Source organism: Lithobates pipiens, unplaced genomic scaffold (genome assembly GCF_037356315.1).
Source record: "Lithobates pipiens isolate NorthernLeopardFrog02 unplaced genomic scaffold, aLitPip1_a1.2 Scaffold_10, whole genome shotgun sequence".
NCBI lineage: Eukaryota > Metazoa > Chordata > Amphibia > Anura > Ranidae > Lithobates > Lithobates pipiens.
The window spans coordinates 168,328,123-168,341,164 of NW_027507686.1; the positions used below are offsets into that span (position 1 = coordinate 168,328,123).

Here is a 13,042-nt window from a genome sequence, read left to right on the forward strand (position 1 = left end):
GCCACTCCAGGTGAGATGAGGAAGCCTAATGAAACCCCGTGGGTGCCCGCTTTGGCTTGCCTCCGCAATCAATGTACAAGAAAAAGAATAGGCTGCACACCACGATTGGGATCCAAAATCCTTTATTAGGACATCCAAGAGTGGCACCACAAGAACAGAGTGCCTGGTAGACACGTTTCACACGGATATAAGTGCTTAATTATGATTAGCACTTATAACCATGTGACACACGTCTACCAGGCACTCTGTCCTGTGGTGTCACTCTTTGATGTCCTAATAATAGAGGATTTTGGATCACAGTCGTGGTGTGGAGTCTATTCTTTGTCTTGTACAATGACAGCCAGTCAGCTTGCAGTCTCAGAAGGGATGAGCAGTGGCAGCCTTCAGGGTTTTCTCATGGCAGGCTTACTTTACACATGTTGGTTATTTTCCTGGCTTTGATTTTCCTGGTTGGCTGATAAAGCTACAGGTAGAAGGTCCAAATATCTGCATTCTTAGCCAGAGATTAATTCATTGCCTGAACCACTTCTAAGGGCCTATTTAGAAATATTTGCACCCAAGAGTCACATATTTTCCTAATTGGATTTAGGTGAAAAATGTGTGAATGCTAGATGAAAGATGTGTGAATCTTGTGTGGAAAGATATAAATAAATGGGCATACTTTAAAGCATTGAATGTGACATTCACTAAACCTACACTGCAGGTGAATAAATCAGTGTAATTTAATCAACCTGTGGCCAGTTGGAGTATCTGCTATTCTGAGAAAATGCTAATGTATTTAACCCCTTGGCACCGGCTGTACACAAATATACCTCTCAGCGCCTAGTCCTTACCGCCGGGGAGGGGGGGGGGGGGGGTGCATATTTGTGTGAATTGATGGCAATACACCAGTGTCAAGAACGCATGTGCTGCTTGCTCCCAGCACAGTTGCCACCACCTAACCAAAAGCTCCTTGCAATCTGGAGTTTTTGGACCTTGTGATAGCCGATCACAACGGTCACATGATTTTAAGCCTCCCGGCATCATAACCCTCTTAAACAGCCAGGAGGTGTCGGTGCTAAGAGGTTAATATTGGGGCACCACATCCAAAATCCATGCATAAGATGAGGGAAAAAAGGGACTTTGTCTGCCCTCCAAGGATTGACTCAGCAACATTGACAATATTTTGTTGAATTTATATAAAATTGTAAACTTTTATTTTAACCAATTCTAATTAAAAACACATTCTACCCAAGTTATGCCTCCCTAAGAGACTTCATGCGGTCGTGACTTTGTCCCCATGCAATGTAAACATACAGCCACTCAGACTAGGCTGGCCATATATTATACAATTTTCTCATTCAGTTCCCTTTAGATTTACCTCTATTTGCATTCAAATAGAATGTGTTTAGGTTTGACCTCATATTATATGGTTTTGGTAAATCTAAAGTAAAATTGTACAAGTAAATTGTATAATGTATGGCTAGCCTTACTTAAGCTTTAGACCAGCAGTGCCCAACCTTTTTGGCACCAGGGACCACTTTTGATTGAACCTATTTTTCCAGGAACTGGGAGGGCTGGTGGATGGGGAAGGCAGTTCATGGAGTCTTAACCCCCCCCCCCCTCCCCTCCACTGTAAAGGAGCACTGTAGTATCAAGGGGACTGCACTGTAATGATTACAATGCCCCTTTTACAGTAAAGCCCCCTTTCTATTACAGTGCCACTTGCGGTCATGCCCACCCACATCATAGTGCCCTTTGCAGTCCTGGCCCCTCCTCACAGTCCTTCTGGCAGTCATGTCCCCCCCCATCACAGTCGTCCTTGCAGTCATGGCCCCCTCATCACAGTCATCCTTGCAGTCATGGCCCCCTCATCACAGTCGTCCTTGCAGTCATGCCCCCCCCCCCATCACAGTCGTCCTTGCAGTCATGCCCCCCCCCCATCACAGTCGTCCTTGCAGTCATGCCCCCCCTCATCACAGTCGTCCTTGCAGTCATGGCCCCCTCATCACAGTCGTCCTTGCAGTCATGGCCCCCCCCATCACAGTCATCCTTGCAGTCATGCCCCCCCCCCATCACAGTCATCCTTGCAGTCATGCCCCCCCCCCATCACAGTCATCCTTGCAGTCATGCCCCCCCCCCATCACAGTCATCCTTGCAGTCATGCCCCCCCCCATCACAGTCATCCTTGCAGTCATGCCCCCCCCCATCACAGTCATCCTTGCAGTCATGCCCCCCCCATCACAGTCATCCTTGCAGTCATGCCCCCCCCATCAAAGTCGTCCTTGCAGTCATGCCCCCCCCCCCCCCCCCATCACAGTCGTCCTTGCAGTCATGGCCCCCCTCCCATCACAGTCGTCCTTGCAGCTAAGGATGAGCTCGGGCGTGTTCGCACACTCCACATGCAGAGCCCGCCAGGAAGTAACAGATATCCTTGCTTGCAATGCATATACATGCTCACAATAACTGAGATCATGCTGCCATTAGACAGCGCAGATTACAGTCAAAATAAAAAGAGCCAATCGGCTTTGTGACTTGTGCTCGCTGTGAACCAATTGCAGCAATTACAAGTAATAAACACTGGCTGTGATGAGGAAGCAGCACTCCCCTCAGTCTCATGGCAACTATGATGTGTGCTGTGGCACCCGTTGGCATAAATAAAAAGCACATTGCAACATGTGTAAATTGTTTTGATGTGCTTTCATTGATTTCAATGGAAAAAGCATTGGTGTAATTCCAGTCTAAATACCCAACACCTCATGTGCGAAGAAAATGAAAAAATCTGGACTTTTGCTAGCATATGAACACAGCTGGGTAAACAGGCTCTCTTTCTTTTAGTAAAATAAACCCAATGCATTAAAACCAGGTCAGCATGATGGCCAGGCAGTTAGCATTTTCAGAAGTCAGCAACTGTAGCCTCTGGTTTTTCTCCTATGACAGATTTCCTTTAAGTCACTGGTTCAGTCTGTATGCAAACATATCATTTATTCCATGAATCTCGGTCTGGCATGTCTACACAATGTTCTCATTTTACATGCCATTGTAAACAGGGCCGTCCCCATGAACTTTTTAGAATCTGGGTATGTATTTCTCTTGCTAGATTACTCTGGTTTGCATACCTCTTCTACATTGCGTTTATTACGTCAGCATAGTAACTTGCCCAGTGTCCTGCTGACTTCTGAGTAAAATATTTCATTTACTCCTGAAAGACTTGAGTGAGGTCCAGGAAATCCTCAGCTGTTACTCCGAATCTACTATTCAGAGGACAGAATGTGCTAAACTGTCAGATTTCCCCCTAGAAATGAACTATTCAGAAGTTTTGTGTACACCATACAGAGGCTGCTATTGGCGATAATCTGCTTATCCAACCATTCTACTGCTTACCTGACAATTTCACCTACAAAAAAAGTATTTGTTGGCACTGACATTACATCTTCTGATAACGTAGAGTTGGTGGACTGTTGTCCTCCTGAGCTCACTAGGGAAATTCTAATTCCATAGAAAACCAAACATGTCAGCTGTCGCTGTACACAATCAGTCTGATGGCCCCCTCCTTTCCCGAGATTTGGTGCGCGGCCCGGGACAAACTAACATTTTTGGTCCTCTGCCTTGAAAACAAAAACAAGAGAAATAATCTCCCTTTTTATATAGTGCTCACAACTTCAGATTCAGTGATGCTCCTATCAAGTTGCATTGCTACTCAAATATTATTTTTTCCCTACTGTGAATTCCTTGTCGATCTGCTCTTGCATTTATATGAATCTGACACTGGACAAATAGGTTTAAGACTCCTTTCACACCGAGGCAGTTTTCAGGCATTTTAGCGCTAAAAATCTTGCCTGTAAAGCACCTGAAAACTGCCTCTCATGCCTCACCAGTGTGAACACCCATGGGCTTTCACACTGAGGGGTGGTACACTTGCGGGATAGGAAAAAAAAGTTATGCAAGCAGCATCTTTGGGGCAGTGTAGGAGCACTGTATACAGCGCTCCAACAACGCCCTACCCATTGAAATGAATGGGCAGCACTTCCAAAGCGCTTGCAAAGCCCCTTTGAAACGCAGCAACACAGGCACTTGTAACCCCTTATCAATCCCTTCTTGGGGTTAAACGTGCCCCGCTAGTGGCCGAAAAGCGCTGTTAAAACTAGCGTCCCTTTACTGCTAATGGACCCGCCCCCCCCCCCCCCCCCCCAGTGTGAAAGGGGTCTTACGGTTTACTGCCACTGATGAGTATTGGGCAAAGGAAAGTCTACATCAGGGGTTTCCAAACTTTTCAAACAAAGTTTGACTTTAGGTGGCCGTATTGGGGCCAGTGATGGTAGAAAATGTACTAGTCCCAGCATTAATGAGTAAACATTGCCCAGTGGTCAGTTACATAGCGCCTGTGGTCAGTAGGAGGAGGAATAGTGCCCCATCATCGATTATCAGTGGAAGGATTAGTGCCCCATCATTGATATTAGTAGGGGGAATAGTGCTCTGTCATTATTGTCAGTGGCAGGATTTATGCCGTACTGTTGGTATGAGTGGGAGGAATACTGCCCCAAGGGCCAGATAAAGGCTGCATCCAGCTCATGTCAGCACAATTTGGAGACCACTGTGACTTTAGCTTCCCTTTCATAAAGCCACGATTGGATGACGAAACATGTCAGTGGCATGTCATCACACACAGGCGGAACAGGAAGTGAGATACACATACATGTAACCATTGCTGATGCTGTACATTAAGGGGGCAATTCATATTGTAAAAAGGCAAAAACCCCTATGTGCACAGGGCTTGGGTGCATTATATTTGTTATTGTTATTCTAGCATTTATTTTAATAAATAGGATTGATTATTTAAATATACTGCACTATGAAAGCTATTTTTTGGTTTCTTTGAGCTGAGATTGTTGAAGGACGTTATGGTGACATACGTTGTATAGATCAATACATCTACTATACACAAGATAATCCCAATTTAAAGGGCCAGGAGCATTTTAGACCTTACTTAACAGTGAGTCAAATAGAGGTAAGCGGCTTGTTTGGATGGTGGCAGGGCACAGCATGGGTGATAAGGAGTAACATGATGGATTTATCACATTGAAGTATATATATTTTGATATGAGATTAAGAAGCACACTGAACACACTGGATTGAGATTTATAAGAGCACGGAACTTTATATTTATTACTTATTTTGCTTTTTATGCATGTAAAAATGGACACACATAGTATATAAACTATTAAAGGATAAGTGCACAAAAAATCTTAAATGCACATTTTTTTTTTTGCCGGTACAAAAATGGGCATGTATTTATTTTTGTAGGGGTCTGGAAAGCATTGCACCTACAATCAGCAGATCGGGGGTGCCATTCAGGACTACTGCAGACTCTCAGTGTTAGGCCTCGTGTACACTGCTGCTGGTAAACTTACATTTAATAGCAGTTGGGCATTTTTTTTCAACTGCTCCTGAATTCTCCTCTGTTATCTGTCCATGTACACAGAGTCCTTTACAGCTGTTTCTAGACAGTTGAGTTTAAAGGCCCAAAAAAATGGGTTCGGAAGCTGAGTTTGAGGCTTTTCAATCGCCAACCGCTTCTTAACGCAGCTAAACGAGGAAACTCACAATTAAAGCTGCGTTTCATTTACAGGCGTTTTTCATTTTTTACTATTTTGGGGGGAAAAAAATAAATATATATAATTTTTTTTTTTCTAAACGCGGGTCACTATCTGTCACGTTATATCATTCAGGAGAGGTTGTAAAAACGTTCGGTGTACATGAAGCCTAAGGCCGCGTACACACGAGAGGATTGTCCGTCCAACTTAGTCCGCTGAAACGTGTTTCAGCGGACAGTCCGCTCGTGTGTGGGCTTCAGCTGACTTTTTCAGCGGACAGTCTGGCGGACTAAGTCTTTCGGAATTTCCGTAATACAGTCCGTCCAACTTTGGTTTCAGCGGACAGTCCGCTCGTGAGTAGGCTAGTTGGACGGACTAAGTATGGCGCATGCTCAGAAAGGATTTACACGGCCGAAGGTTGCATTGCAGTGTATTGGACGTCGTATTTCTAGTCCCGTCGTACGTGCTGTACACGTCATCGTGCAAGCTTTCAGCGGACTGTCTGTTCATCGTGTGTGGTCAAGTCCGTTCATTCAAAAGTAGGACGGACTGTCCGTCGGATTGTCTGACGGACTTAGTTGGACGGACAATCCTCTCGTGTGTACGCGGCCTTACTTGTCATACAGGCAGGCAGTTTCACAAAGATAGGAAGCCTCAATGAACTACCAGATCGCTCAACAGCACCCTGGTAGTTCGTTGAGAACTGCAAGCTGACAGCCACAAAGGCTGTTGGTACGTCTAGTTCATTCATTCACCAAACTCTGTGAATGAATGATGCGGCTGCATGCCGATCCTCTTTTCAAATAGTGACAGCAGGTACGGGGGAAGATCCCGGCCAGCTGTCACAGAGAGTACGGGGATCGGGAACATGTTACATGGTCCACCCTAAAAGTGGATGGAACAAGTAACATGTCCCCGAAGGTGAACTTATCCTTTAAGAGGTTGCACTGCATTTATTTATTTATTGTTCTACTTAATATCCTGTATTGGTAAAACTTGGCAAACATTCGGCAGTAGCCACCTAATCATAGCTGAAAAACCTTTAGTGCTATTGTCAGATGTTTGACTTTTACCAGTAAAGATATTAAGAATTGTAACCAATTCCAGCGTTTGTGCTGGTTTGATAAAGTGGGGGAGTTTGAACCTTTTGTAAGGTATGCATTGCTGTCTGTAGGCAGCAGAATTGGAGTAGAGGTGAATTGTGAGGACACCTATTCCAGGGCCATCTGTAGACATTGAAATTTTGTTTGACTTGGATACATTTCCTCCAACTTCCTGTTATGTCTCTCTAATGGTGACCATAAACGCTTCTATTTTATGATCAAATTCGTGTGTGCTTTGATCAAAACATTCAAATCTGCAAACAACCTAAAAGGTATAACGTCCCTCACAATTGATTTAGACTTGATATCGATTGAATTTGATTAAACAGAGTCAGACAGAGTGGAAAATTGATTGTTTTTTATCGATTGGCAGATACTTTGATGAAAATACAACTGTATTTATGAACAATCTGATTATGAAATTACACAATGAGATCAAAGTATTCAGGTGCATGGAGTATGTGGATGAACAACTCAAAAAGCTATTCACCAGTTTGAGCTGTAACTGTCCTTAGACTCCATGGTTAGTACCAAAATTAGAGTCTATATACAAAATGCTTACAATGTGAGGCACTGGCGGCTGCTAACCTCAGAGTTAAGCCAGCTCTGTATGGAACACAAAAGTAAGAGAGAGGGAAGCGCCACCTAAGTGCAGTGTTAAAGAAATTCAGTTTATTCTCGATGGTTAAAAGCACTCACGAGATATTGGGTATAAACATTGTGAAGTGTGGTATCCACAGGGGCCACCTGGACCACTGGAGATCATGAAAATGGAGATGGACACCCTGTATGGGACCAGGAATTCCACACTGACCAGCGTGGAGCGCATTGGGGTCCATCCCCCTTCTCACCATCTCCAGCGGTCCAGACCCGAGGAGGCCCTTGCAGGACAGATACGAGTGGCGGATACCACACTTCACAATAAGCACATTTTATATCTGATGTCTTGTGAGTGCTTTTAACTATTGAGAATAAACAACATTGCTTTAATACTGCACTTAGGTGGCGCTTCACCCTCTTTCTTTTAAAATTACACAATGAAAACCGAGATAAAATTGTTAACTTATGATCGTAGTTTGAAATTCACTTCCCCCCATGTGCAGTATATCTATCAAATGAGTTGTCGGCTATATGTCGAGTCTTCCTACTGGAAGAGATCTGTTGGAAAATAAATTGTTGATTTATTAAAGGGTGTATGGCCACCATAAGACAGTAAGTGAAGTTTTAAATTCATGTGAAGCAATATGTGCAGTCCCAGTACTCCTCTAAAAAAATCTTTGCATGGATCTTGAAGTGATTTAAAGCTCAACTCCGGGAAATAAAAAAAAAGAATCATTACAGTGGAGCTGTGCCTGCACAGCCTTGCTCGTTTATGTCTAGGGGAACAATAAATCTATAATATATATTATGATATACCCAATCCTCTGCTCGTCCCTGCAACATCTGCATCCCCACAGTGTAAGGTCCTGACATTGTAAAGAGCAGAGTTCATATTCTTGCTCTGGATGTAAAGACATTGATGGACAACCTACCTTTGGATTGCAGGGGAGTGGAGGATCAGGTAAGTAAAACTGTTTCTCCTCTTCCCCGGACAAAACAAGCTATTAACCCCTCACAGTGCAGCCACAGCCCCACTGCAAGGGATCATATTTTTTTTCTGCCCAGAGTTGGGCTTAAACTGTATATAATATAGAATAGTAATTGATGGTAAATTAGGGCACAGACAGCAATAAAACCTGACAGAGGTTCCAACCCTTCTATTTTAGCCATAAAAAGGGGGAAAAAGTTTAGTCTGGAGTTTCACTTTAACCACCTATTATAATGTTATATACATTTCTATATTAATCTGAACAATGACAGACCATATCTAATTAGTGAAAAAGGTAAATTTTCTTGCTGAAAGTTTGCTTTTAATAATTGCAGAGCTGTGTGAAAGGCTGGATTAGGTAAATTTAATAGAGATGCCTCTGCCTGAAATGGTATTAAACCCAAAAGCAAATATTTATTATATTGCAGCTAATTCTTAGGCTTTCTTTCTTTTATTTTCACCTGGTGATTTGGCCTGTAAGGCCCCTTTCACACGGACGATCCGTTCAGGTCCGCCTGTCCGTTTTTCAGGCGGACCTGAACGGATGCTCCATAGAGGTCTATGGAGCGTCGGATGTCAGCGGTGACATGTCCGCTGACATCCGACCCGCTCCGATCCGAAAAAGTGTGACGGAGGAAAAAGCTATTTTTCCATCCGTCATCGGATCAGGTGACGACGGACACTGCGGTCTGTCGTCAGCCGATCTCCCATAGGGGAGAGCGGCGCTGTGACAGGTCCGTCCCTGCGCAGTGTGCAGAGACGGACCTGTCATCTTCCTGCTCAGCGGAGATCGCTCTGGCGATCCCCGCTGAGCAAGCGGTTATCCACGGGGTGGATCAGCACTAATCCGCCCCGTGTGAAAGGACCCTTAGGCTGGGTTCACACTGGAGCGATGTGGGAACGCCGCGAATCCGCAGTGTTTTCCCGCATCGCATGCCTCCCGCCGGCAGTTCACACTGCCCTATGCGGACTGCTGGGAGTGTCAGTGAAATGTTAATGACACCCCCAGATCAGTTCGCATATCGCAGTGCGATCTGCAAACTCGGACAGGAATCGGATCGCATGGTGTGAACACCCATGCGATCTGATTCTGCTGCGGACCAAAAAAAGGGTCCCGTGCGAGTTTTCGGCGGGTGCGATGCGAATTCAGCCATACTATCTGTATGGCTGAACTTGCATCGCACAGAGATCGGATGTGATTTGCACTGCAGTGCGGTGCGAATCACATCCGGTTCTCGCTGCCGCAGCGGTGTGAACCCAGCCTAAGTCTGATGATTTTCAATAGAACAAGCTGTCCTGCAGAGGTAATAATTGCAGGGTTGACTCAAACCATTTACCACTAACAGGGGTGCTGCCAATGATCGTTTATTTATTTATGTAAAACCTTTATGCTAAAACGGGGGGAAAAAAAATATTTTCTATAAATGCATATAAAGTGTTAGGCCTCTTTCACACTTGTGTGACTTGGGACTGCATAGTTGCATGACAAGTCATACCCCATGACTTCCAATGAGTACCATTCATATCTGTGCGACTTTAAAGTGATTGTAAGGGTTTTTTTTCCTCTTAAATAACAAACATGTCATACTTGCCTCCACTGTGCAGCTCTTTTGCACAGAGTAGCCCGAACATCCTCTTCTGGGGTCCCTTGGTGGCTTCCATGGCTCCTCCCCACATGAGATAACCCCTGGGAGAAGTGCTCTCCTGGGGGATTACCTTGCGGGCGCGCTCCTGAGTCCAGCATTCAGCGTCCATAGCCGCCGCATAGGATGCATTAAGGTGAAAAAACACAAAGGTTTACAACCCCTTTAAGTAGTCCCTGTACTACTTTGGTCCGACTTTGGTTCCATAGACCTCAAGTTTACACAGGCATTCCCTAAAATCACATGGGCAAAATTCCTGTAAATTTGCGTGACTTTGAAGTCGCGGTAGTGTGAAAGGGGTCTTAGCTGGAGTTTTGTCTTCAGTTTGTTAGTGTATCTAAATCTGTACATCTAATACTTCCTTCCCCCAAACTAACAATGCTGTTGTCCAAAGGGATAAAAAAAAAACTAAAAAAGAAAAGAATACAGCTACCACATCTAATGATTGTATGTAATGTATACATTTTTTAGTATAGAATATATTAACGCTTTGAGTTTGCAATAGTTGTTTTGATGTATATAAACATAACATATAGTTATGATAGTCATCAATTCCTAAATTCCATTGTTGTAGCTAAGAGGTAATTGTATTACACACATACTTTTGCAGTGAGTAGATGGAAAGCTAGGAGTATGTCAGATATCATTTAATGAGATTGTTTTTGTATTACTAATATGTGCACTCTAATCATAGGTTGGTCCTAATCTAGTGTTTGTTGTTCTGCTTTTTCTCCATGTGACCTTTTTCTCATGCACTTGTGTGTTTCAGGCCCTTGTTGTTTTAGCCTTACATCCCTCTGACATAATGATTCCTCTTCTGATGTGTGTCATGCAGTATTAATCATGACTGTTCTTCTCCAGTTCTCATTATTCACTCTGCTCTCTCTCTTTTTCTATGACCTCAGTCAGTGAACGACCTCCTGGACTCAGCAGGGGCCCCACTTGAGATTATTGATGGATTCATCGGCAGTATCTCTGTTACGATCCCATGGTCGGCACTTGTCACTGAAAACTGTACTTTGGAAGTATCCAAACTGCAGGTTACATGTCGTCCAAAGTACAGAGCTGGTAAGATTTGAGAGCTGACATTTGGGTGTCTTCTAGTAAATGTTCAAGGTTAAAGTGATTGTAAAATGTTTTTTTTAAAAAAAATAACAAATTTGTTATACTTACCTGTTCTGTGCAATAGAAGGCCTCTTCTGAAGTACCCCACCGGCACTCCTGGTTGCTCTTCTTGGTGTGCCACCATAGGAAGCCAATTTCTGTGGTTACACACCAGTAGGCTTGATCCTGAGCCGCATTGCCCGCATCCATAGACACAGACTGTGTGGCCCGGCTTCACTCACTGCTCTGTCATCACAAGATTTGACTGACAGCAGAGGGAGCCAATGTCTAAGCAAGCCTGTGAGACTAGGGAGAGCTGCTACAAATGGGCACAGCATTGTATTGAGTGATGGCTCAGGTAATTATAAGGGGATGGTTAATATTACTACCTAAACATTTTTTTTTACCTTAAAGTGGAGTTCCAGTCACCTGTGGAAAAAATAAGCCAGCAGCTACAAAAACTGTAGCTGCTGACTTTTGAAAAACAGACACTCGCCTGTCCTACAATCCAGCAGTTTACTCACCCCAGTCGGTCTCACCCGCTGTGTTCGGTCCCCGACATCTTCACTATGGGTACCTGTCTGTGACAGCTTGCCGCTTCATAGCCGGGTGCCCACTGCGCATCGTGAATGGTGGATGCAGTCTTCTGGGACTTGTCAGTATCCTAGAAGACAAAAAAAACAAAAAAAAAAACGAATGAGAACAAAAAAAGTGAAAATATTAATGGTTGATAAAATAGAAACAAACAGAAAAAAAATCAGCAGGGAAATAATAATTGAATGGATGAGGAGATAATGAGATGTGATTAGAGTAAACAGAGGCTTAATAAGGGGTTAAACAAACATTTTATTAAAAAAAAAAAAAAAAAAAAACTTGTAAGGTGCTTTAAAAGAGAAGTAAAGGAATCTTTTATATTTACCTAGGTGGATGCAGCATCAGTCCGATACTGCATCTGTCCCCGGCGCCTCTGCACTGAAAACCAAGTGAACAAACATTGTCAATCACTCGATTTGTACAGCTCCGTAAGCAGAGAGCTGTAGACTGTCAGTCACAGCTCTCTGCTCTACTCTCTCCTCGTTCAGGAGCTGTGGAGGGACGGAGCGTCAATCTCAGGCTCTTAGCAGCTCCCTGAGAGGCTAAGATGGGTGTCAGTCCAGGCACCTGGCAGATCCAGACTTCCATTGTCGGAATGACGCGGTGCCTAGACCTAGACGCGGTGCCTAGATATTGACGACGTCGCCAGAGAGCAGACTTCAGCCCGCTCGCAGTGGAAAACGGTTACAGTAGTGCAAAACTAATTGCACTCCTGTGACCCATTGGAGAAATTCAGCCAAACAAACTTTGCATGGACTTCTCCTTTAACTGACTTCATCTGCAGATCCAAGTTTATCCCTTTTTATCTGCAAAGGAATGAAGAAAGTGGTACAAAAGTAACAATATCTTTCTTTAGGTCTGAGCAAGTGTTATTTATAAACACTGTTTTTTTTTGTTTGACAGCTGAAGCAGCCGACCTTCAATGCCGGCTTTGTTTATTTAGAGCAAAATTGCTGTGTATCAGGAGGGGGGAGCAGATTTATTTATTTTAATTTTTTTGTGTGTGTAGCTTGCCCAGAGTCTGTAACTAAAGTGGTTGTTGAAGCGGAGTTCCACCCAAAAGTGGAACGTCTGCTCATTCCCCCCCCCCCCCCCCCTTGGTGTCACAGTTTGCACCTTCTGTGGGGGAGTGGGAAAAGGATACAGGTATCCTGTTCCCATTTCCAGGAGCCACAGCCATGTGTATTGACGCCACCACTCGGCTCCCCCCTCCTCCTCCTGTTGCCGGCTAGTAGGAGAGATGAGCGGAGCCTTACGCATGTGCACTAGGGTTCTCGGCGTGAGGTTCCCTTACCTGCAATGGCAGCGGCAGCACACGACAACTGATGGAAACATCAGCTGTGGTGCCGACATTACTGGACTCCAGGACAGGAAAGTGTCCTATTATTAAAAGCCAGCACCTGCAGTGTGTGTAGCTGCTGGCTTTTAATTTTTGCA

The 13,042-nt window shown here is 44.2% G+C and overlaps 1 protein-coding gene across 1 annotated transcript in view; it reads left to right on the plus strand.

Annotated features, from left to right (window-relative positions):
* Positions 1–13,042, plus strand: part of ATG2A (autophagy related 2A) — a 209,251-nt gene that overhangs the window by 5,904 nt on the left and 190,305 nt on the right. Inside the window, exon 2 of the mRNA XM_077459540.1 lies at positions 10,813–10,975. Within this exon, the coding sequence (XP_077315666.1) occupies positions 10,813–10,975 (163 nt within the window). The remainder of the gene's footprint in view (positions 1–10,812; positions 10,976–13,042) is intronic.